This window comes from Numida meleagris, chromosome 14, assembly GCF_002078875.1.
Source record: "Numida meleagris isolate 19003 breed g44 Domestic line chromosome 14, NumMel1.0, whole genome shotgun sequence".
Classification (NCBI taxonomy): Eukaryota; Metazoa; Chordata; class Aves; order Galliformes; family Numididae; genus Numida; species Numida meleagris.
Genome location: NC_034422.1, coordinates 7307815 through 7333850, shown reverse-complemented (window position 1 = coordinate 7333850; position 26036 = coordinate 7307815). Strand labels below are relative to the sequence as shown.

The 26036-nt window shown below is 47.1% G+C and overlaps 1 protein-coding gene across 1 annotated transcript in view; it reads right to left on the bottom strand.

The window, feature by feature from the left end:
* GRK3 (G protein-coupled receptor kinase 3) overlaps positions 1-26036 on the bottom strand; it is a 41710-nt gene that overhangs the window by 9100 nt on the left and 6574 nt on the right. The window contains exons 3-15 of the mRNA XM_021412400.1: positions 17508-17581; positions 15448-15549; positions 14690-14764; positions 13019-13080; positions 12275-12326; positions 11607-11698; positions 8905-9004; positions 4743-4821; positions 3573-3703; positions 2982-3076; positions 2128-2235; positions 381-447; positions 59-159 (exon numbers count right to left, since the gene is read on the bottom strand). Of these exons, the coding sequence (XP_021268075.1) occupies positions 59-159; positions 381-447; positions 2128-2235; positions 2982-3076; positions 3573-3703; positions 4743-4821; positions 8905-9004; positions 11607-11698; positions 12275-12326; positions 13019-13080; positions 14690-14764; positions 15448-15549; positions 17508-17581 (1138 nt within the window). The remainder of the gene's footprint in view (positions 1-58; positions 160-380; positions 448-2127; positions 2236-2981; positions 3077-3572; positions 3704-4742; positions 4822-8904; positions 9005-11606; positions 11699-12274; positions 12327-13018; positions 13081-14689; positions 14765-15447; positions 15550-17507; positions 17582-26036) is intronic.

Below are 26036 nucleotides of genomic sequence, written 5' to 3'. Positions count from 1 at the left end.
TTCATTTACAGAGAAGTGGAAATTTTTCAAGGCGGTGCCCCAGGAACTCCCCACCTACCTTCTCCCTTGGCATCCAAGCCGCTTGCTAACGTCGCGCTGCAGGAGCCCTTCCAAAAGGGATTTGAGTTCAGGAGAAAACGAATCTGGTAACTCCACATTCTGTGAAAAAAAGATGCACGGGAAGAGGCATCTGGTTACAGGGATGCTGGGCCCTGCTTTCCCCACACAGGAGAGCAGCTTTCTTTTTGTCAGTGTTTGTAAACAGCTCTTCCATGTGTAAACACAGCTTTCTCAGAAAGGAGGCTACACAGCTCCTCTTTGAGAGGAAATGGGTGTTTAAACAAGAGGAATGGAACGGCATCTGTCACCAGGACCCTTACCACGGTGAGCGTCATCCGGTCGATCTCGTGCTTATCTTTGGTTTTGTGCTGTCTGAAAGGACTGTGACTGCAGAAAGAAGAAAACGCACTAATGAATGCAAAGCCACAACGTGTCAGGTTATTTCAGCTGGGGCAACCCCAGGAAAGAGCGCAGCATCCTTTTTAGTCCCATTCTTCCATCTCATCAATCCTGGCCTGCAGAACAATGGAACAAACCATTTCGAAGATGCTGTTTCAAACCCCCTTCCCAATCACATCTGCGTCTCCTAAAACACAGGACTGCTCCATCTAACACGAGCAAAGCCATTGCCACAACGCTATCTACACACACTGATCTGTACGACCTGCAGAACTCACCGCTGATCTACTTGGGAAAAAATGAAGCAAGATCTTAAAGTAGACAAAACAGAAGATAATCACCATAACAGTAGCGACCGGGAAGGTATTTGATGGCACGTGGTAAGTTACCAGCTTTATCCATTTCCTGCTTTAGCATTCTGGTTTTGAATTTGCATTTTTCCTTTTAGCTACAGAAGACCTCTGAATATTACAGATTTACCTTACATAGCAACATGAAAGAAAGCAGAACATTTTCAGACTGGGTGGTTTTTTTTTTCATTGGATTTAGGATATTTATTCCTGACTTCCTAGCTGTCTCCAAAACCGTGTGGGAATGCTGTTTTTCAAAACTAAAATGTTATTTACCCATCAGTACATCAGTTAACTGGCACAAAGCACTGTGCTGCAGCATGGCAAACTGTTTCAGCCTGGCACCAGCTACTCAAGCATTACCTCTCATTTCTGACGAGTGACCTGATGGACAGAGCACGCCTCGGTTTTGTTTCTAGTTGTGATAGGTAACAAGGCACGAGAAAGTGACTAACAGACAGCCCTGTTTGCTTGGATGAGGTTCAGAGCAGATCAGGGAAACAAATGATTCACTGTGGATTTGATGGGCAGGATTTTCTGCCAGATTAAACTTCTTAAACCCCAAGAAACAGCATCACATGCCCAACCCTTGTTTTGGGATGTGAGTTGCTTAATTGGCTTCAGAACAGATTAAGAAAGACAGATCGTAGCAAATAATGCTCTGGCTTCTGGCTGTCCATCACCAGCACTCCACATACTCATCACGAGGAACGTCAGCCCAGAGACTGAGCCCAAGTGCCCATGGTGAGAGGCAACACTTCTCCCTGGTGCTGGTTCTCTCATCAACCACCTCGAGTTACATGTGAGAGGAACCACGCCAGAGCCAGCGGATGTCCTGAGCCCACGCCACTCCAAAGGGAAGCTGAAACACAGCTTATCTAGAAACTACAGGAGGAAGGGCTGAGCATCTTGCTAGAAAGGGAACGATGTAGGTGAATGACATTCACCTTAAAGGAAGGTCTTAAGTATACAGTGAACTCCCCAACTTGACAGGGCTGCTGGTACACTGAAGCAACGGGTAACTTATCATCAAAAATACCATGGCCAACAGTAGAGCAAAAGGCCTATCAGCAGAGGTCAAAAAAGAGGATGGGAACTTCCATCTTTCTCACTGCCCAAACCTATATCTACTACAGGCCCTGAGTTTTTCTTGGTTTAGAAGCAAAAAAAGCCTATTTTAATCTCAGGTGCAGATGTGCTCTCATTTGCAAGGACAGCAGCAAGTTGGTTTGGATAAAATACATTAGTATTATAAAGAACAGGCAATAAGGCCCATGCTAAAATAAAATAAGCCTACGTGACGTGAAACTTCACTCACCCTCTCAGAAGCTTGAAAAGCATGCAGCCCAATGAGAACCAGTCTGCACTGCTGTCATACGCCGTTCCCTTCTGCAGCACCTCTGGGGCCATGTATCCGTGGGTGCCTCTGCAGAGCAAGAAGGAAACGAAATGCTGATTGCAACCAAGCCTGCAAAAAGACTGCATTCTTCAGCATGATAGCCTGATTTGAAATACGCTTTTATTTTGTTGGGTTTTTTTCACGTTGGCCATACATTCTTATGCATGCTCTTATCCTCTGCCCATCGGAAAATAACTTTTTCTAGAGGCGACTGAGCTGCACATCTTTTGAGATATGACAGGATGAAGCCTTCCTTTTTGCATCATTTCTGAGATTAAACTGGGGCAAATGAGGACCTACGAACAAAAGACGCCAGATAATCCAAGGCAACACAAGGAATTCAGGTCCCAGTTACAACCTGATGTGCCAAGGAGCAGAAAGGAACACAACCTGCCTTCAGTTCTAACAACACCCAGAAACAGAAAGGCACAACAAACCCTGTTTTTCGATCAGCTTCAGAATATTTAATTATCCACACAGGACAATTAAAACAATCTGGTACTTTAACTCAGTCAGGTTCCTATCTTCTCTGAACAATGAATCATCTTGAAATAACGTGTCATCCTCCAGCCATGCCTACACATCAGCTGCTACAACTGTGCAGAAAAAGAGCCTGAAAGCCCTGCTAGAGTGCCCAGCCCAGCTGCAGTATGGAGCGAGCCCATGCCACGCAAGTGTTATTTTTTCCTCTCAGGCAACATTAAATACTGAAGACACACAAAGGGTTTATTTAGCAACGACTGTGCAGCAGAGCTCCCACACGTAATACTTACACGCTAGCATGCGGCTTCTTTTTGGAGAAATCACAAGCCAGCCCCAGATCTGATATCCTCACGTGCCCATGTTCATCCAGCAAGATATTTGCAGGCTGGAAATGCAGGAAGGCAGAAAGGTTATTGCTTGGTATTTCTCAGCTGGCGGAATTACAAAGTGAACGCAACCAACGCTTTGTAGATAAAACCCACGTCCCAGCAGAGCACTACCATCACCTTCACAGGGATATTACAAAGTACTGAAGGGTAACAGAAGGGAATAAAACAGTCACACACACTCCTCTATCAGGGCTCTCAGACACGGTGTACATCCTCTGAATTAATAGCATCATTAAGACGTGAGACGAATAACACTGCACGGGATTCAGTTTGGCACCAAGGAAGCATCACCCCGGCCTGCTGAGCAGGATGAGAGCACAGATAAGAAGTTTGCTGAAGCATTATCAGAAAATTTAGCCAGCCATGAACAATTTATATTCTTCTCAAGAAGAGATTTCAGATAAGGTCCTTCACGTCACTTCTCAGCGCTCTGGGCTGTTTGCTGCTGTCTAGCAACCCCTGTGTGAGTGCAGTCCCCTCGGCAGCCATTACCTTTAGGTCTCGGTACACCACGAAGCGATTGTGCATGTGTTCTAAGCCCAGGATGATTTCAGTAGCATAAAACCTCATTTCTTTTTCAGAAAACACTCCGTGCTGGGAGAGGTGGTAGTGCAAATCTCCTCCTGAAAGTGGAAGAATTGAGAGCTGTAAAACCTCATCTCACTGGCAGATTGTGTGATGAGGGGGATGGGGGCACTTCGATTCTGTAGGTTCTAATACCCTGGGGAACACAAAGGGCCCAGACCCACACACGGTGACAAAACACCTGAGAAAATGAGTAAATAAATTGGATTAATCTGAAGCTCCGTTTCAGAAGTACTTGTAGTGCACTCCCATTCGCTTTCAGTGAGTAATCCAGCAATGAGTCTTAGTGCAAGGGATTTCCAGAGCAAGAGAAGTGCAGTCATATACACGGTTGCTGGTGAACCGATTAATTAGCCTATGCAAACATTCATGCTGGGATGTCTTCACACCTCCCTCATCAAACAACAGCCACAATGCAGCGTCACTGGGTGAGCTGCTCCACACCACCAACACACCAAGCATCCCTAGAAAACTCCTTCTGAGCACGCTACAGATTGAAATCACCTTGAGTTTGACATACTCTTGTGATTTTCATGACAGTCCTCCCTGAAAACACCAAAACCAGTCCCTACATCTTGCAGGAGGGACCTGAGCTCTGCTCACTTTCCAGCCTTGCAGCACGCTACGTGCAGCCGTGCTCCAGCACCTTTAGGTGCTCGCTGCAGGATCTCTGCTCTCTTCACACTGCCTATTACTCTCCCCAGGTCTTCTCCTAGCAGCTATGCTAAGGCTTGTAGACACTTTTTTTCCTTTGAAGAACTCTTCTCCCATCTATTTAACTCCTTGTTGTAGCCCTGCTGTTTTCTCTCTGAAAGCTGCATCTCTGAGCTGCCCAAACATTTCTCTACACGACTGTCGTTTCCTTCAGCTCCCAGCCTACCAGATTCCCCGATGTCTGTTTAAATCTGTTCATAGTACAAAGTAATGGAGATTTTTCAACCTGCATTCTACATTTGCTGGTCCAGGTCAACAGAGCCCTCCTGCTCCATGTTTTCCCCTCATTCTCCTCGTGACCTCAGCAACTCCTCCTGCCAACATTTCTGCAATACCACCACGGTCTCCATTAGCCTTGCTTACCATTCATCAGGTCCAGAATGAAACAAAGTTTGTCAGGGGTGTGGAAGGCATAGGTCATACACACTATGAAAGGGCAGTCCTAGAAGGAGAGGAGCAAAGGGTTCACATCAGGTGATGAGCACATTACCACCTACAGCAGCCAGAAGTAAACGCGACGCTCTCCTACGATATTTGCCAAGAGTCATAACGATTTTCTAAAGCAATTTGTTTACTAATCTAGGTACGGTGACGCTTCGCTCGCAGTTTAGAGATCTTAAGATTTTGCTAATTCATTTCAATATGAAAGTTAAAAAGCTGCGAGGAGCCAAAGAATTACAAAACGCAGCTAGCATCACCATATCCCAGACATTTCCTGCTACAGAAGGCAGAGGTACTGTAGAAGCATTTACCCCTGTTTTGTGCTGGATTAACATGAAATACACATTAAAGTTAACAAGCTTCAGGAAAGGTAATGCTGTTCCCGTGAAGTGTAAAGGCTGCACGCCATTTCCCATCCCCACGATTGCAAGGAGGATGCTCAGCAGTCGGAATCCCCACGGAAAGAGAACGGTGTCCTCGCCTATGCACTAAGTGCAGCTGCACAGCGCCGAGCCCTGCCACCCGCTGAGCCCTTCAGCTTCCAGCAGCACTGGCAGCAGACGAGTAAAAGGAACAGAAATACACTAGGAAGGAAATCACAGCTCTGTCTCATACGTAACGCAGAGGAAGCAAGAACAGCAAGCTCAGCACCATGCACAGCCCCGCAGGCGAGTTCACAGGGTGCAGGTTCAGCCAGGTGCAGGGGGGGATGGCATGGACTGCACTTCCACTTCTCGATGCTTTTCAGCCCAATTTCCCAGAGCTGTTTAACACGTGCAGCTATAAACAATACAGCGGGATAAAGACCTCCTTACTGCCAGTCACCTGCTCAGCGCTGGTGCGAATGCACACACACACACACACACACGGAAGAACCAGGCTAGGAAGCTGAAACCCTCCTCCCTTCATTAGGGCAATGGTGCAAGCAGCTCGTTAATAGGGTGGCTGTCACCTTGCTGACCTTCTCTGAGGCCATACGAAGCCAGAGCTGTTCAGCAGCCTAGAACAAAAGCTTCAGAGGGCTGTGCTGTCCAAACACATGGACTGGGCCATAAATCCGACATCTGAAGGCCCAAAGCCCAGGAGCTGGCAGGAAGACGAGCTCCCTGCTGGCGAGCCTCAGCACCACGCAGGAAGCAGCAGCGTGACCTGACGTAACTTGAACAATGTGCTAATTATTGCAGCACTGATAGTGAAAGCTCTGGGAATCTCTCACAGGAACTGGGTGCTTCCCAGTTTAGCAGCAGCACAACACGGTGGCCTTGGGCTGCTGACAGCGGGGCCGCCATGGCAAGGCAATGTGGCAGCTAATAAAAGACATCACTTCTTCCAAACACCCTATTCCCCCATACCGTGCACTACCACAGCTACCACCAAACTTTTGGAACAAAAGCGTTATTCAGTTTTCTGAACCAACGGGATCACCCAAACACGCTCCAAAGCAGGCTTCCTAGAACCATCCAAGAGGATTTAGTGGCATCATCTAAACACCATAATGCACACCAAGGGGGTTTTCTATCCCAGGACACAGTATGCCCAGATTTTTACGGAATCCATCTTTTTTTGTTCAAAAAGAAATCTGCAGGTGTCAGTTTGGTGCAGCGTTCACCTTGGTGTAAGCATCCTTCGTTTAATTGCTCCCCTCTCACGGTTGAGCAGAGAAAAAATGGTAGAAGTGCCATGACATGCCTCCCCCACACAAAAGGAACTGCTCGTGGTGCAGTGGAACCCTCAGAACCCCACAGGGGTCCCAATGAGCTTTGGGTGTGCGCTCCATTTTGAGTGTAACCAAGGCTCCTACAGCCCTCAGTACACACAAAACCAAAGAACAACCCTGCCCTGCAGCCAGGGCCGGACTGATCAGCCTCCTTCCTCCTCAGCAGCGATGGGATTCCCACGTTCCAGCTTTTGGATGTTAAGTAAACGCTGGGTATTAGAGAAAATAGATATATATATTTTTTTCTTCGAACGGGAAGTAAAATGCTTTCCTTATTACGCTGCCTTCTAAGAATTGCAAGGTGCTTTTCAAGCCTGAAAATCTCTACGGGAGGGGATGACAGGACCCAAACCTGACCCACTGCATTACCAATGCCAACAACAGTGGCATGCAGCAGCACTGGGTGTCACCAGGCTGGGTGTCCTGTGGCCTGCAAAGCACAAAGCAGCCCCGATGCGCTGAACTGGGGAGCTCTCTACCCAAGAAGTCACTGCGAATGCCAAAACCTGAGGTGGGCTCACTGAGATGATTACGCAGACGTCCGTGTTATCTGCACAGCTGTTATTATGCGTTTTGCGGACATCTGGATTCCCCGTTACGTGACTAATTGTGCGAAGATGAAGCACAGAGCTGCCACGGGGAAGGCAGGCGCCATCAAACCCAGCAGCCTGCAGCCAGACGCAGAATGAATCACCTCATTCTGCCATTTGCAAAGCTATTCCATTCTGCATATTCAAACTGCTCCGGCATTTCTGGCGTTAGCAGGTGTAGCTAACCTGAATGGATGGCATTCATGAAGTCGCTCTTTTCAAGCTCTTGCAGAATGCAGAAGTCCCACTAACGAGCTGATGAGCCCTAACAGAACAACAAATGGTTCGTCTTGCTTTGCTGCTGCTAAGTGACTAGCGAGGCATCAGATCAGCCAACGAGCTCCTGCACCAGCAGCCTCGTGAGCCATCTCCTGTTTGAATCTTTAGGCACAAAAATTCACATTCAGTACCAGACCAACAGAGTCACAAATTGAGGTCAGTAAGACAATGGTTGCTAATTTGCGTGGGTTTCTTGTCTAGCTTCCGCTGAAGAATTCCAGCCCAGGGCTCTCAGGACTCCTGACACCTCTGACAAGCTGCCATTCATCCCTGGATGCATCACCTGACAGCAGAAGGGTGCTGGCTGGCTGTGAGAATTCTGTCCTGAAGCACTTACCCAAGTACTTGCACAAGAACTCGGGCTGCCTGGCTGGGGGGACACCCACCTGGAGCCCCCTGGGGCTGGCAGAGGACAGCAAGGACACTGGGCGTGCATTAAGGTGCACTTACAGAACAAAACAACGCTCAATGCACCACAAGTGAGATTTCTTAAAAAAAAAAAAAGGATCAGCATTTGCTAATCCTTCTGGATAATGCAGAGCCCAAATCAGGATTTACATAATCTCCCCAAAATACAGATCTCATCTCTGGGAAGAAAGCAGAGCATTTTCTCTGCGCTGTCTTGCGAGCCGAAGCAGCACTCTTGCACTGCAGACACCACGCTGCTTGCACACCTGCTGTCCTGCACGTCCAGAGCAGAACCACATGCAACTCCTCCTCGCTCCCTTCTTTAACCAGGCTGCAAAAACGGGTTGTATTTACCCTGAGCTGCGAACCAAGCGCTGAATTCATACGCAACCGTTATGAGGAAAATTAACCTTTTTACCAACATCACATGTAACCATGGTGATACGAGCTGATTTCAATTTTGCTTAACGAGGGCAGCGTGCTCGAAGGTTCTGGCACCCCGAGGCCTGCTCCCAGCTGCCTGAGCACACCTCATCTTACACACACTTGTAGCTACATGGGCAGGATTACTTTTACTTCTTGACAGCTACTGAGCTCACGGAAATAAAAAAAACTCAGCGGACACAGTGGATAACACTGGAGTCACAGGGAAAGGAGGGAGAACTTGGAAGGAAGTTTTTTCGCTGAAAGAGCATCTCGCGTTCTACAGAAGCATTATGTAACGCCAGCAGAAAAGGAAATGTTGTTTACAAGGCGGAATACCACGCTGGAAATATTTCAAGTACAAATACATGCAAGGTGGGTATTCATACATTGAGAAGATCAAGTGAGAGGGAGAATTAGCGAAGCAATGGGAACCTCCTCCAGGCTCCGCACCTGAGATGCGTGTTTCTGTAAGCACCCAAGCTGAGCAGCAAGCAAGCGAGTCCATTCTGACCTCAGACACACTGCTGGAATCAGTGGGAAGGGCTCAGGGTGGGGGGGAGTTAACTTTCCCATTTCACACACACAGATGAATTGTTGGAATACGTTTTATATGGAGCAGTTACCACGTTAAATGCAAAAATAAATAAGAATAACAAGTACTTACTCCCGTACTGACAAGAGACAGCATAATTCTTTCATTTAAGGCTAATGTTTCTCCTTGCTTCATCTTGATTCTCTTCTTATCTAAACATTTCATTGCATACCTGAAAATAATAACCATTCAGAACAAGAACCAGAAAAGATTTCCTCCTGTACTCAGTATGATTAACTCGCAGTTACACAATGCTTCATTAATGTATCCTGCAAGCAGGCTCTTTAATTCAAACACTTCGACCCAGTACTAAAAACATCGTTACACGGCTGAACAAAGAGAGCTCCAAAATCTCACACAATTAAAACATTTTCAGCAGAAGCCTCCTAACAGACAAACGTGCTTTAACAAACAATTCTGTGCCAAACAACCGCAGTGATACAGGAATTACATATCACATACCCATTTAGCAATAGCTACAAGCAAGGATTTGCAGTATGAATTAAGGAACAGAGACCCTACCGCGGTTCCATTCAATTCTGACAGTTTAAATTCTACCAGGAAAGCAATATCTTGAGTGCACACAGAGCTTTATATATATATGCGTTCAAAATTTGTTCCCTACTCCAAAGAAATGTTAGATATGAAGCTTTCTGATCACCTTCTGCAACCTGCATTACAAAAACTAGCGACGTTTCGCTCCAAAAAGAGTGTTGCCCTAACGACTGCCAAACAAGAGGAGGATGCAATGCTCTGGGGCCCACTCTCTGACAGCAGCGGAGGAGGACAGCAGCGTTCTCCCACGGAAGATTCCTAGCCCTGAGCAGCTGTGGGTTTTAGGACGAGGCCACTGAGTGTAAGCCAAGCTCGGATCTCGCGTCGCAGGCCGTGCTCGCCATGCACGTGTCGTGTGAGAGCAGGGAGAGTGAGAGCAAGCAGGCCGGCATCTGGGTTTCTAAAACAGGGAATGCATTCACAGCACGTGCTCCTGCTGAGCAGGCAGTCAGTGCCTATAAATAACGCTTCACACGCTGCCCTTCACTCAGCTCCACGCGGACGGCTGGGGCTGCTGGAATCATCATCTCGTCCTCACCCCCAGCGGCGTGCTCCCAACGCTCTGCTCTCCCTCTCCTTCGGGCTGCTCCCTGAGCTGGATCCGGCCCCTGCCTACAGGCCCTAGGAGGAGGTGATGTGAAAAAGCCTCAGGTGTGTCTGTGGGTTAGTGAACACCGATGGCGTTTACCTTGCGGGCTGGCTTCCCAAGCTCCTTGCAGGCAGTAAGTGCAGCAGAGGCAGCCATCTAGAGTGGTCGGGATCTGGATTGGGGACGGGTAAACAGGTTTGGATTAAGAAAGAACTAAACCAAACCTCTATACCCAGACGCTGAACCTCATCTAGCGTTTCGCTTTGTATCTGAGAAAGGCTGGCTTCCCCACACCTGGCCTTCCTTCACTATTTAGACCTGAGAAAGCTGGCTTTGCTTCCCTTGCTAGTCCCGAGGTCTGTCTACCTCCTGCCACAGCAAAACTTGGACGTGGACATGGCTGGGAATCTGAGAACGACCTGTCAGGGCAGATGCCTACTCAGTGTGGCCCAAGCTGAATAAAACATTTGTTTTTGTACATGGACAAATTCATGAATTGCACATGGACAAAAAAAGCACCAAAGCAAGAATAAAGACAGCACTGTTAGTAGCAGCATTAATATCAGTCCTTGAGGTCACTGCAAAAATACTGAGTGTGACGGTAACATTAAGATGCCTTCCACTCGTTAATTGCTCAGAACTTTATTATTATCGAGGATGCGAAGCACACACACACACACACACAAACACTAGTGAAGCCAGCTGTAACTGCAGACGTGGCACTCCAAACACACCATGCTTGGGTAGGACAGAAACATGTAAGGATGGTCCCTGGGCTAAAATTATTAGGAGAAGAGCAAGATGAAAAGGAAAAAAAAAAAACCAAACAAACCAACATTGAGAACAGTTTGTTAAATCAATGCCCAGATGTTCAAAACGGGGCATAATGGGACAATTATGCCTAGAAATTGAAATCTGTTGATTAGGAGAAGTGTGTGAATGGTGAGACCGGGAAAAGATCTTGGAGTTCCCACTGAGAGCTCTGTGAAATCAAATCCAGCACTGAACCACGTTCTTCCAAACGCAAGCATCGCTGCTTTTGCCAGGGAAACATGCACTCATCAGGGCAGAAACTTATGCAATGACACAAATGTAGAATGCCACGCTCAGCCTCGGCCCAGGCATGACCCTGCAGACCGAGCAGCGCCGCTCTCGTGCTCCTCTGCCATCCTCCAGCACTGCTAGCACCAATGAGCTGACGGGATTCGTTGCAAGGACAGCAACCTTCAGCAGATGAGAGATAACACCTCGCCCAATCACCACGTTTTCACAGAGACATCGTTTGGCACAGTGAGGCGCTGGGCCAGGAAATCATTTAAGCACATACTTAATTTTAAACACATGTGCAGCCTCCACTGATTCTGACGGGACCATTTAAAGGAAGGATACGCTTAAGAGCGCTGCTCGACTGGAGCCCTGCTGCATGGCACATAGCAGGATCAAATATCAAGCAAAGCTCAACGATGATCCAGAAATCAGGACCTCTCGGGATCAAATTTAATTACAAGGAAATACACGGCAACGCAACGCTGCTTTGCAGTGATTCTGTACGAAATAACTGGTAGGATTTCCTTACAGAGTTCAAAGTTAACAGCTACCTTTAAAACAAAGCGTGTGGGGATATACTCACATTTTTCCAGTGTCTGCTTTTCTGCAACCGTACACTTCACCAAATCCCCCTCTTCCAATTATTCTATGTACACTAAAATCATTCATGGTCAGCTGTAAGCAGGAGGAAAAACAAAAAAGAAGATTTTATTTTTTCTCAGTAAGAGGCTTAGCTATTGTCATCCAGATTGCATTTCCTGTTTTGGGGAAAGGAGCTCCTTACTGTCTGTATTTCAGTGTACTTGCAGGCACCACGGCGTGAAGTACAATCAACAGAAGGAGCCCTGAGCCTGCCCTGGCTGAAGGCAGATGGCCTCGCTCATACAGAGCCTGCAGCAGAGGATGCTGCTCCTACACTGCCACACAGCAGCGGTGCAGAGGGACAATGGTGGAGGCCAAAGAAGGGCTGAGGTCAGTGCTGGGGACACGGCTGCAGTGGGACAGGGCTGAGAGGGGGAAACAACTGGAGCAGCTCAGCCTCTTGCTGAAGCCTCTTGCTGAACCACAGAAATCCCAAAGCTGCCAGGGCAGGCAGAGGGACGTCCAGAAGGAACTGTAAGGACTGCGTGTCTACGGATAGAGCAGCGTATCAGTAACCTGATGAGGGCTTTTGAGAAGCAGGCTTCAAAACTGAACGTTTTCTTCCCTGCATCAGCCTTTGACAAGATAAATATACGTGTAAGTACTTACATGAATATTTAGCTCTACATTTTTCCATTGACAGAATCTAGTAAACTTGTCACTGTAGGAAAAAAAGTTTAAAAGTTATCTGAGACTCCCGTGTAAGGTATCATAGAAAGCAACCAGACTCTGATGCTGAAGACTTGACGTGCAATGCGGCGTGCTGCAGCATTCACCAGCACAGCCCTGCTTTTAGGCAACTGTCATCCCACCCCCAGCCAAAAACCACCCGCTAGGCAGCACATCTCTCATGCCTGACATCCCTGTAAGAGCAGGCCGTCAGCTAGGAGCATGGCTGCAGCTGTAAGCGCTCGCTGTGCCCTCACGTCTCCCCCACAGAATGTTAATTTTTAAAAACAACTAACTTTGGAACTAAGGAACAATCAAATGACATAAAGGGAAATGTAATTAAAAGAAAACAGAGGCAGCGCCATTTATGTTAATGAACCTCTGTATCCTCCAAGGGACGTTTTAAACTCATTTTTATCTTAACGTAGGAAAAACATAAATAATAGCACAAGCTGCTGCCAAAAAGCAGTCTCCCATTTCCACATAAATAATTCAGCCTTTATTTTCAAAATAAGGAATAACAGTTCTATGGAGTCACTTGTAAAGCCTGCAGACGGCACGCTAACTAATCATTAAACGAAGGTTACTAAGCATGTTTAGCCTTATTTTACAGCAGTACTTAAGGGACCTGACTTCCTGCTACGGTAGGTAGAAAGTTCACAGAATAACAACTCACATCCATACCTTTCCATAAATTTTTGGAATATTTTTCCTCGGAGGCTATCACAGATTTCTTCTATATATGGCTGCAAAGGATGAAGAGCCACAGGTAAATGTAAGCATGCACTGAGCTGGCCGTGCACCCCCACCCCACACATACAATTCCTACGCTAGGGTTTGCAGCTAGCTGCCTGTAGATCTCACCTATCTCAGTCACTTGGGAATCTGCAGCAAGTCTAAATCCAGACAGATGAAGAATTCTCTGCACACGCTGTACACGGCCCCGTGTACCTGCAGCATTTCCTACGTTTTCCCTGGATAAAGCTGAGGCGAGCACTTCAGCTTCACTGAGCTTTAGGAACCTGAAGAGGTGCCCTGAAGTGAAGCACCGAATATTGTCACGGGCTTGAAAACCTTCAGGGTTTCCCTTGGGGAGAGCTGAGTGAATCCTGCGTACAGCCCCTATAAATGGACAGCAGCTCCTGCAAAGTGATCACAGTGCACATCTCCTCCCACAGGGTCCTTGCTCTGCACTGCCCAGAGCTGCAGCTGGGCCCATCCTCTGCGCTTGCCTCCTGAGTAAGGAAGCACCCTCAGCTCCCAAGGGGCTTCTTCTAAGCAGAAGTGCTTCCTCGTGATGCGTGCCAGCATGCAGCGATCCCAAATCCCAACCCAATTAGCAGGGAGATGTAACTCAAGCAGTGTAGGTATCAATTTGTCACTTCACCTAATTGCCACATTAAAAACAGTTCACCGAGCAGGAAGAACCATCAGGCAGGGGCAATCTTCACAAAGATCGACATCAAAGAAGTGTGAGCTTATAAACACTCCCCTGATTGGTGAGCTTCGTTATCTGCACAAACAAACTGGCTCAGTGCATCTAACTGTAAAAATTAGCATACATCTGAATTTCTTGTTTTGTGTCAATCCGTATTGCAGCTGCAGCAATACAAAAAAATACTTCACGTCTCACTTCTTTATCTTCTAAACTACACAAAACCACAGGAGATTAATAATTCAGCAAGAGAGCCAGAACAGCACTTATTTTTATACTCAGATGGAGGATACGCCAATCTTATACTTTCTTAATGATTCAGAATATTAGAAAGACTGAAAAAAATAATAACAACGAGCACCAACATTTCAGTGGTGCAGAAACTCCTGTTTAAAAAGGTAACTCCTGATTGCATTTTGTCTTGGGGAGAGTCAGAAAACACCCAAGTTCATACAACTTAATTCCTCACCTTAATCAACTATGAATTCGTACACCTTTAACTGAGAGAAGGTGGGAAAACGTTCTCAAGGATTTCACACCACTGCAACATTAAGACAAATTCCCCACTATAGTTTGGTTGATGCTGACAATTATGACAACGGTAAGTTCTACCCTCTTGATGTAAAGTGATTCACTCTAAAGCATTTAAAGGCTTAAAACTACATCCATTTAAAAACTATTCCACTAATGCACCAAGGCACACTTAGCCTCCATAAACGAGCTTATAAACGTTTTGCGTACGAAGAATGGTCATTTATAATTTTTATTCAACTGAGAGAAACATTCTGGTATTGCTATCACAGAGAACATTCACCAGTACCATTTTATTCTGCCTCGGTGAGAACACATTTGTCTCCGTGCACAACGTCACCTACTGTCAAATAAGAGAAGGAAACGTCAGCAGACGGTGTGAACCTCACCTGGAAGAGGCTGGCTGGCACTTGCTTCTTGGATAGATGCGTTTGCACGTGATCTACAGCTTGTTTGGAGAAAGGCTTTGGAAAAAAGAAGACAAAGAAAGATTTCAAACAGCTGGAAATGGTTCCTTGAAGGTCTCAGAGCTGCTGTCCTTCTAACTGTAGGAATAAATATACATAATGCAAGGAATGCTACGTAGCTACTCTAAAGTATAGTACTGTGAAACATGCAAAATGGTACAGGAAGACAATTCTAAAGCTGGAAGGTAGGAGAAAGGAAGATGAGGAAAAGAGAGAGAAGGGCTGGATGATGCTATTCTAACAAATTCATTAAAACAAAACCACATAAAGGGTCAGTTCCAGAAAAAGAAGTTGGCACGTCACCACTGCAGAGACAGCACTTGACACTTAACAGGAGAACTGCCCAAACTCTTCACCCAAAGCATCCACACAGCTACAGCAAATCACGCTCCCAACTTTCCTTTCAGTTGAGAGCACACCGAGGTGTTCATAGAATCACAGAACCACCAAGGTTGGCAAACACCTCCGAGATCATCCAGTCCAACCATCCACCTATCACCAGCACTTCCCACTACACCACATCCCTCAGTACAACATCTCAACGTTTCTTGATCAATACAGCTCAGGGAGAGAAAGCTTCATCTGGAGGAGATGTGGGCTTGTGCTGGCTCTGGTGGTACTTGCAGAAACCTTTCATTTGGCACGGGTTGGGATTGCTGTCGGAAGGGAGGGCTACGCACATGGGAGCAGGAGAGCAGCTCCTTCATGATGTACGTGTCGTAGATCTGGCGGCTCCTGCTCAGGCGCTCCTCCTCGGAGTCCAGCTTCTCGTACTCTTTGATCTGCAACACCAGAGGAAGGACCCATCAGATGAGCACATCGTTAATACCCGTCACGTCTTTGGTAAACAAAGGACTTCCCTTTGGCTGAAGCTTTATTTAACTTCATTTTTTTTCTTAGCTAAGATGTGTACTGCCGCACTTAGAGGTGACCTGAGATTTCCCTCCTAATTCTTTTTTTATGCAAGGAAGCTCCTTTGCCTGAAATCCCCACAAAGCTCCATTTCCTTTGGCTGTGTGGCTGCAGCGCGTTTCCCTCAGCTCAGTTTTGCTTTTGTTTTAACATGACCCGGGAGCTGCTCTACTCACAGGTTGAACTAAGAGCCCCGGAATGAAGCTGAGGACCCTCCTGGCCCAGCCCTTGTGTTTGCTGCCTATGATCTTGCACAAGTTCCACCGCCACCTGTGACCGCTTCCCCCTTGGGACCATTTCATAATTACAGCAATACAAAACACCTTCACCACAGAAACGTTGTTTTTAATTAATACCATGCCTCAAAACAATTAGAAGCAGCGGAGGAGCCCCGGTGCCCGTCACCTGAACTCAGCCTCCTGCCCATGGACAGCAGAACCCATGGGCACAGCACCCCAAAGCCGCAGGGACATCGCTGCCTGCTGCGCTTCCCTGCCAACCTCAGCTCACCTTCGCGCAGCGGCTGACAAAGAAGCTTTCAAAAACTGCAATTAGCTTTCAAGCACCTCGACGTTCTTTTTTTTTTTTTTTCTTCCTTCTTCTTTTTTATTTTATTTATTTTTTTTTGCATTTGAAACCGATCCGGATGAATCACTCATCCACTTAAACGCTCGATCGTGACTTAAGCTGCAGCAAAGCGCGATCCCTGGAGTACGGAGCCCATCTACATCCAGTGATTTTTAATGTGGCAATGTACCCAAATTATTTCGCATGTAATAAGTGCGGTAAGTAAATCGAAGATATGAGGAAGAAAAGCTGAAGGATCCAGCACATCACAGCAGAAGACGTAATGAACCTCTTTAAATACCTTGAATAGGATTCTTCTAAAAGTGCATGACAAAGCACTGAACATCTTTTTAGGCAAGGCTTTGCTAATAACCTAAAAATACAATTTCAAATTGTTTCAAAGCTAAAGAGGTGCCTAAAAATACCTTGCTAAACAATCTGCTACAACTTGCCTTTCTGATTACTTCTGACAGCGACATCTTCAGCATTAAAAAAAAAAGATGGAAATGATGGAAAAAAGATTCCTCTTCCCCGAAAGCAGTGCCTAATTGAGTGGGGGAACAGCAGAGCACTTGCCATTTATCTCCTCGCTGATCCCACTTACCCTATTTGCGCTGTTAGCCCACTAGCAAGACAAAACGCAGCTCATCAGCACAAGGTTATCTCAGGCAGCACTTCTAATTAGCGCAGAGCAATCCAGGCTGCACTGTAAAGGCACGCGTGCATGTTTGCACCCAAACTGCCACCTCAACAGCTATACTTAGCGTCAGGCAGGGGCTGCACGCAGCAGGAGCACGCGGGCGTCCCTTGCAGAGGCAGCAAAATCCTTCCCTAGCAGCCATGGATGAGAATTCACGTCCCACGTCAGCTGTAGTAACAAGTACTGGTTCTGCTTCCAGGTCTTTTTGAGAGAAGGAACCTACTGCTCTCGTTCCACTGGGAGCTGGCAGATGTTATTCGCTTTCGCCTCATCTCTGTTTGTGGAAGAACTGAGATTTATCGTCGCCTGCAGCGGCGCAGATCAAAAGTTTACCTCATTTCTCAAAAATGGAACCGGCTTAACAATGAGGTATCAGGGATCCTCGACAAGCAGAGGTGAACCCGATCTACTGCTGAGTTCTTAGAAGGAGTTCAGATGACCCACAGCAAAAGCGTGCAACTCACAACAGAAAATACCAATAAGCCTAAAGGTGCTTCAATCTCCATTAGCATCCTCCTCCTCTCCACCACCCTCTCCGTGTTTCCGCAGGACGCAGCTTACCTCTTCGTAGAACTTCAGCTGAGGGACGGCTTCATCGATTTCATTCATGCAATAGTCTTTGAAGAGCAAAAATCCTGAAAAAAATAATCAGAGCAAACACATCATTGCTCAAACTTTCCATACTATTGCTATCAGACAAGCCCTGGTAGCCCCACTGGGCTGCGTACACCTGTGTTAGTATCCCTGACTGCCACAGCTGAGCGATATCGATTCCACAGCAACTCCACAGCATTCTGAATAGAAGATGATGGTCAAACTCGTTCATCTCCCACGGGTATATTAAGCATATTCCTATCCCTACCTGCTGAGGAGCTCATGAGATGTTCACACAACACGTGGAAATATTCCGTTCCTCTTTCCCGGTCACATCCCCGTGGCGTTTTTCGGAGTAAAAACCAGATATTATTCAAGCACTTTGCTTCTTAGAATCTCACACTTTAGCGATAAAAAAACCAACTCCTTCCACATTTTGCTTTTACAATTGCTAGTTAATGTTACCACTAATGGATTTTACAGCGCCATGAATGACATCAGAGCCTTTACAGTTCCTTTGCAAGTGATTTAAAGCCCCTGCAGCCTGCGGAGGAGCCTCTTCCATTACGAGTGCTTTCAGCTCTGCCCCACGGAGGCAGTGTGGGTACCTGCTGCGTGCTGCACATTGGCACCTATCACCCAAGCCCTCTGCCTGACGCTGGTATTTCAAAGTCACCACTCAATATATACACACACCAATATATATCGAGGCATAAAACGCTCATTTTCAACTCACCCAGCTGCACACAACTCTGCTCTGTTTTACTTTTATTAAGCATCAACGTAATTTAAACTTATAGGTAAATTACGTTACTAATTGCGTGGTCAACTAAGGAACAGCACGGCCCCCTGCACCACCTCGTGTTTTCTGAAGCACACCACGCTCTCACAAACAAAACCCGTTCCGTGCACTGCCAAGTCCCTTCCAGCACTGCAGGGAGCAGCTACCAACACCACGTCGCGCCCATCCCCTGCTGCCACCTCATTTTGTCAGAGACCTAAATGAGACAAAAAGCACAAACTGCTCAGAGGCAAAACCAACACGGAGCAGGCAACGGAAGGCCACGTTTATGCATAACCAAAAGCTTCCTGGTAGCCCCCCCCCGGCTACTTTAGGATCCCCGGCTAAGTTTCCTATTAGCAGAGCTTGTTTTCCCCAGGAACCCCTTGGTTTAGCCATAAATAGATGCCAAAGAAGGGAAGATGAGCAGACAGCTGCAGTGCTTTGCCTGACTCACTCGGCTGATTAGGATGATATTTGGACAATCACACAAACTGGGTTTTGTTCGCTACATAAGGACAGAAATCTAATTAAGAAACGATCTTCTGAGCATCTCCAAACTTTCCAATTATTCTCACCGCAAAGAATCGCTCTTGAAATACTTCACAGCCAGTTGGGTTTGCAGTTGGTTGGTTTTTTTGAAAACAGAAGGAGTCTGCCATTTCCTTGGAAGCCATCTGCAATCACCACCCAGGGCAGCAGCACCCGAGAATGGCAAACTCAGCCCCAAAGCACAGATCATCCTGCAGCCCACTGTCTGCATGGGAAACATCCCATAAACCCCACCTGGAGCAAACCTGAGGACCAAAACGGAGCATTTCTGCATCTCCAGCAATGGCACTTACGGAAATCAACCTGGCTCATTCACTCTTCTTTTACACGTGATGGAAACATCAGAGCAAAATAATGCTGACCAGACTGGACTTTTATTTGGACAACGAACCAAAAGGAGATTACAGTTGTGTAATTAAGAGACCAAAGAGTGGCACAAACAGCGATGAGTGCGGTGAAAGAAAAATCCCTGGCGTGTTCCCAGATGCTGGCTCCTCACCAACGAAACCCACAAACAAAATAAACCCACAGAGGCGACCGTGGGAGGGGTGTGAAAATAGAGCAGCACAACTCCTCAGCAGAGCTCCTGCCAACACTGCAGCCCCGTGAGATGGGCAGGGGACGAGGAGCAATCAATACCAGGCTGCTGCACTTCTCACCGAGATGCTTTTGTCCTTCATTGCACTGCGATGAGAAAAAATAAAAAGACACGTGCAAAAGAAGAACCTGGGAACTCTGACAGCTCCTCAATGCATCTGCCGTCCACCATTTTCTTCTGAGGAAAGTCTATTTGTTCCCAGTTCAGGAATGCTGCTTGATAGCAGTTAGGCTGGTGTTAAAAGAGCTCTCTCTCTCTTCCTTTGAAAAACCCATCGACCAGAGCATTCATGTGTGCATCTGCTAAGACACACGGATGCATGTGCACGTTATACAGTCATATATATGTTACATATTATATCTATATTAAGAAGGGCTTCTGGCACACTCTTCTCATGAACAAGGGATGCTGCACCTCACCTCACGCCCACCCCAGCACTGCCATTCCTTCGGGACCACCAGCCAGCAGCGGAGCGCACTCTGCGTCCCAGAACCAATCTCCCCATAAGAAAGCTTTCCATGTATGTTTTTCTTTTCAGAAGTTATACCAGGACCAAGCCACAAGAAGGACGAGGCACCACCAGCGTGCGACAGGCGCTGCTCCAGGAGTCAGCTGCAGCGGAGTCTGCACTTCCACCGCAGCATAAAGGATGTATCGCTCTTCTTGTACGGATGCTCAGAGATGGAGCGAAAAATTATGAGCCAGGAAGCACAGCTTTCAGATAATAGCAAAACTAATTGACAGAAGCAGCGCTGAAGTAGTGACAGGAGTTCTAAGGAGTTCGGGGAGAGCTGACGCAGAGCACAATAAGCGCCGATAGCTGCACGCTGCAAGCGAGGCCAAGAACAGAAAGCAGGAATTAAAGAAATGATAGCGTTAAGTAACAGCTGAAAGGAACCGGCAATTATTTATGAAATAAAGATGTTGACAGCTTTTTGCTTTCAAGATTTCTCCTTCTATGCTATATCATTTCTCCAACAACCGGATCAGTAGCTGCTAAGGAAAAAAATACTGGTAGCACCCAAGTGATGGATGAAATTAATAAGGCAGGCACGTGAGAACAAGACGGCAGCTCACTCCAGGCCGTGCCTCCCCAGCCTCTGGGCAGTCCTTTTTTCTCACTTCTTTCTTATGGGCGATCCTGCAGAGCTGAGTTTGCCCAATGCCATTATTTGCAGTAAGCCCCATCACCGACATGGCGCTCACCGCCGTGCCGCGGTCTAAAGGTCGCCCTGCATTCATCACGCCACGTCCCCATCCTCAATTCATACACAGCACAGACTGATAATAACAAAACTAATGAGGAACTCCATCATAAAACAGCCTCGGATAAAGAGCTACTTATCTAATCCGAGCTGGAACTTTATTAGTATCCGATTCAAATTTCCTTTGAACGGGAGTAAATAAAAATCTTATTAAAGCAAACAGAAGCGAGCAGGTAAGTCAGCACAGCTAAAAATAGGCAGCTGAGCCCTGACGCGGGGATTCGCAGTGCCACAGACTGAAAGGAGGCTGCATCTATTTACAGCAGACCTGAACGTGGTCCAACGTGCTGATGCCGACTCCTTCTAGTAAGCAAAACAGCGAATTAGAAAACAAAAATGTCAAGCTGCTTCCAAATCCTAACTGAACGTGCTGTGTATAAATAGGAGGAGGAGACCGGAGCCCATGGGGACACCTGCGTGCAGTTGGACGGTCAGGTCCTCCTGCTGTGTCCCGCAATACCCATGTCTTTCCTCATATGGGGTGCTTAAATAAAGGTCTCTCCCCCGAGTCCCTCTCAGATCTCTCCCAGTCTTTGCTATTCGGCTGCTTTTGCCCACCAGAACCCAGAGGAATGTAAGCACAGGGATGGCCACCTCGCCTCCAGCAAAGCCACCCTGCAGAACTGCTGGGAAACCACCTCGTGTTTCAATCCCAGTCATGGGTCTCGGTTTCAGACACCAGAAGTCAGGAACAGAGGTCTATGATTAAACCACGTAAGTACCTCGAACCAGTCCACGCTGTCCCAGAATACCCAGTCAAGTTCAAGGTCTCACTCTGCACGGTAAACACACTCAGTTGCCAAAGCACAGGATAATTAAGACCCCCCTAAAAGCTCCAGATTTGAGACAAGCGACGATTCCCTCGTTCAGGCACAAAGAGACCTGAAGTGCCAGGAGAGCTCACCAGGAGAGCAGGGTTTGGCAGCACAGAGCCACGCACACCTTGCAGCCCCAAAGGCACCGTGGCTTTCCCTACCCACTCTGAGCTAGCTGCCTTTAACCTGTTTCTTCCAATCGAGCCTGATGCACGTTCACTCTTCATTAAAAATAATAGATCATATCAAATTAAAACATAACTCTGCACGGAAAAAGCAGGATAAAAGAACAAATTAGATTTTACAGGACAGCACTCGCGTACACTGGTGATGAGCGCAGAGCAGTTTTCCAAGAGCAGAAGCAAAATGAGGCCAAACGAGTCTGCCAGTTGCCAGGTAGCTGGTTTAATAACTTCCACAAATCATTACACAAAAATAAACTTTGCATCAGGTCAAGTGTCTTTAAAGAAAATCCCTACTCCCAGGCACGCTCGTTGCAGGGGAGCTGCACAAGATGAGCTTTAAGGACCCCTTCCAACTCCAGCCGTGCTGTGATTCTATGCCTCCCAGCAGCCTGAGAGCAGCAGCGCTGTGCTGTCCTTCCACAGGGATATCCCCAATGGTGTCACACCCCTGACAACGCCAGCTTACAAGGCAGAGCTCATGCACTAAGCTAACAGCGGCCAACATACGGATTTCCAAGGAAAAGGGGCATGTGCTCTATTCTTATCACGCAGCTCTGAATCATGATACGAAAATAAGAGGTCTCCGCTTCACCCACCGCTGCTGATCTGGATCTTTGCCTCAACAACAAAACCACACGGGTCACCTTAGCAAGAGCCTCGAGAAACGCACCTCTGAATTTTGAGCTTTGTGATGGATCGTTTTTCAAAGCCGTGAAAAGAACGGAATGGGGAAAAGTTATCTCCAAAGCACATTCAGCGTGTGCTTGTTGTACGCTCATCTACCTTCATGTGCAGAGCCCGTGCTGACAAAAGGAGATGGATGCACGCATGGGAAGGGGAGTATCAAAGGCACTTCACATATGAAAGGGGGGGGGGGAGGGAAGAAGAAGGAAATAAAAGTTTGCACAGAACAAAAATGATCACTGGAACACCTCGAACTAACATCACTACATCGCTAAACAAAGATATGTAAAAATATTCTCACTTTTAACGTGACAACTAAGCACAGCACTGAAGCATTCTGTTTCAATCAGCTGCAAAGAATGTGCCTGAATTCCTTCACTAAAGCTGACTGAGAAGCACAGAGCGCTCGAGTTCTGTTCTTTTCTCACTTGTGGAAGTGGTGGGAGTTCCTTAGATTTACAAGTAAGTGGCATTAGCAGCTACCAGCAAGCTATTAGCGAGCTAACAAGCATTAGCAGCTTTAAATGTCACCGCTGTTGTTTGGAACTCGTTTCATCAGCTCTTTCCCTACGTCACAAGAACTCTCAGTCCCTGTGAAGGACGTGACAGTCACCTCCTGGAGCACTATTTTTCGGTGAAACAACTTTTAAAAATGGCTTCGGCGATGCAGGTCCACACCCCCTGATCCCGAACACACGCTGCTCCTGCACAGCACTGCAAGCCATGACAGCAGGAAGGGACTGCCCATCCTCCGATGCCCTCAGCAAGCACCACGAGGGACCTCGACCGCTCTAAAGAACCAAGCAAAGCAACAAACTGCTCGCAGCAACACCGGCCAGGCTGTCACACCGCGGGCAGCAGCATGGGTCAGTGCACGAGTTGCAAAACCGCCGCGGTAGGGACAGGGCACAGAATTCTCCCACGTGAATCTCAAAGCCTTCCCGTGCACTCGGCGAGAGGAGAGCTGCTGAGAGCTGAAGATGGAGAAACAGATGGTTCTCCTTCTCTCCTGGCTTCTTCCCCTTTTAATGGAAGAAATTATTGATAGAAGCATCTCGGTTCTTGTGGAAACCGTTCTGCGTATCTCGGGGTCCCCGCCCAATGCAGGCGCTGCAGGTTGCTCTGCTCCCTCCTTAACAGAGCACTGCTTGGAAGGAACCAGGACAGCATTTAGGGGCTTGCAGCAAACACTGCCTGGTCCCCAACCCGCAATGAATCCGTAATGGAACCGATGGCCAGAGCCCTCCAGTGTGTCTGCTGCAACTCTTAGACTACTGCTGAAAGTCAGAAAGCTTCACAGCTTCAGCAATTTATGTTCTACTTACTGTACCCTTGGTATCAGTTTTTCTCTAGTTACTAATGAGTTATCCCACTGAGAAGAGTGAGCAGCACTGACAGGGCCAGACAACTTGCTTTGTTATTGCTACAGAGCCATACAGGTAAATCCCATTAACGTCGTTATTATGCCATGTTAGAGATGTGGAAAACTAATATTTACCTATTTCACAGTAGGGTTCTGAGCCTTAATTAGTCTGCGAATTGTTTGAAGACACATGGATAAAACCTCCATGGAAGTGCAAAGCTGCTGACTGCCTGCAAAGGGAGGGAAACCACGGTTGTGTGTAGAGCAGTGACAGCTCACAAGCGGGATGTTCCACCAGGAATGGGCTAAGAAAGCTTAAGTGAACAATGGCAAATGGAAAAAAAACGTATTTAGAAAGCTGTACTGTTGGTAGGGAAGTGGCTGAGCAACCTGCAAGGTTGGGTTTGTAACAGAGAATCACAGAACAGCTTAGGTTGGAGGGGACCTCAAAGACCATCCAGTTCCAACTAGAAATAAGCAAGTGAAATTTCATTCAGAAGACCTATAATCTGTCATCTGTATCTATCCATGTATTACATTTGCTGTCTGTCTTGTTCATTTTCTCCCCTACTTCTCCACTTCTGGACTTGGGCCTCCAGACTGCTACAGCCCTCAGAAACCCAACCCAAAGGCTGTATAATTACATTGCGTTGCTCAGATGAAGACTATTTTTCCCCATGACTCAAATTTTCCAAGAACTGTACTGTATATAAATGTTAATATATATCAGCATGCACACATTATCCATTATGTGATGTTCCAGAGGACGATATATATATTTCTTCTATTTTAAAGCTCAGATTTAATCCGTAGCTCCTCTGGGAAATCACACAACTGAGCGTCTCCAGCACTCCTAAAAAGAAAGGCATGGGAGCTTATCAGGCTGTATCCCGACAAAGAAATGCTCAATTATTCATGATCAGAAGAAAAAAATAAATAAATAAATAAATAAAATAAAAGCATACATTTTTTATAGTGACTTTGGATACTGTCTGTCCCTGGCACACAAGACAGACATCTCCTTAAAACCGCCTACGGGCAAAACACGCGCATCTCCAGCAGGAAGCTTCATCAGCATCGCCCTCAATGATCTCCCATGTAATTCAGGCAGGCATCATGTTTATTTCACAACAAAATAAAACGTACGCCGAGAGAAACGCAGCCTCCAGCAACGTTTCAATGATGAGATGGAAACCAGGCCTCAAACTCAAGGCTAATTCTGAGAAAAAAAAAAATAATAAATGCACGCGGCAAAGCAGGCCGAGCTTGCAGGAAGGCTCTGAGCGTGCATTTCCCCTCCTTCAGCACTCACACCCCACACACAAGCGGGGAATCGCTGTGAAGGAGCAGCTCGGTGCAGGAACAGTTTCTGTTTCAGTTTGCAACCACGTAGTTTCCGACGTTGACTCGTGGTTTGCGTTTTCTGCTGTTCGAGCCGATCGGAGGCACCGTGCAAGGAAAGCCTGCTCTCACCAAGCGCACACGGGAATCCTGCAAGCCATCCACCACCCAGGTTTTAGCCTGGACTTGAATTGAGAACGAGAAGTCACGCAAGAATAAGAAGATCACTCTTCGAAGAGCATTTTCAACACCATCCCCTGCTCGGCCGGTTACTTCCTGATTTTGGCGGTGCCCACTTCTGCGTGCTGGCTGTCTCCTCCAGGTCAGAAACGGAACCTCCGAAAAGCAACGCCTGAGCAAGCAGCCTGCCTCCTGGATGGCAGAAAACCTTGCCAAGCACACAGCACTTTCCAATCACAAGTCCCCTCCTAGTGCCCGTCCATCCCCGGTGCTGCTCCACGCGCCCAGCCCTGCCCTAACCTCGCCACCCGCACCCATCGAGCAGCCCAAAGCCCCGCTGACTCCCTCTGCTCCCAACCAAGTTTCATTGCTTCCACTGTTATTTCCTCGGAGGACTATTTCGTTAGTCGAAAATGCCAGTGACACACAGATCTTACACTTAAATTAAACAATAGCTTAAATAACGCTTCGGGGAGGTGCTTCTCCGAGCTTGTTATTTTTAGGCGTCTCGGGGAGCGCAGTGCGCTGAGCTGCCACGCTGCGCCACAGAAAGAGGAAGAGCAAGAGTGTTTTTCTCAACAGACTTTAACTCCAGATCCATCTCATCACCAGCATCAAAACTCTGAAGCAACGAAACACGACGGGTCCCTACGCAGAGAAACAAGCAACAGAAAGCTTGCACTACAAAAAAAAAAAAAAAAAAACCCCGCTTGGGGGGTTTTCCCCCTTTTT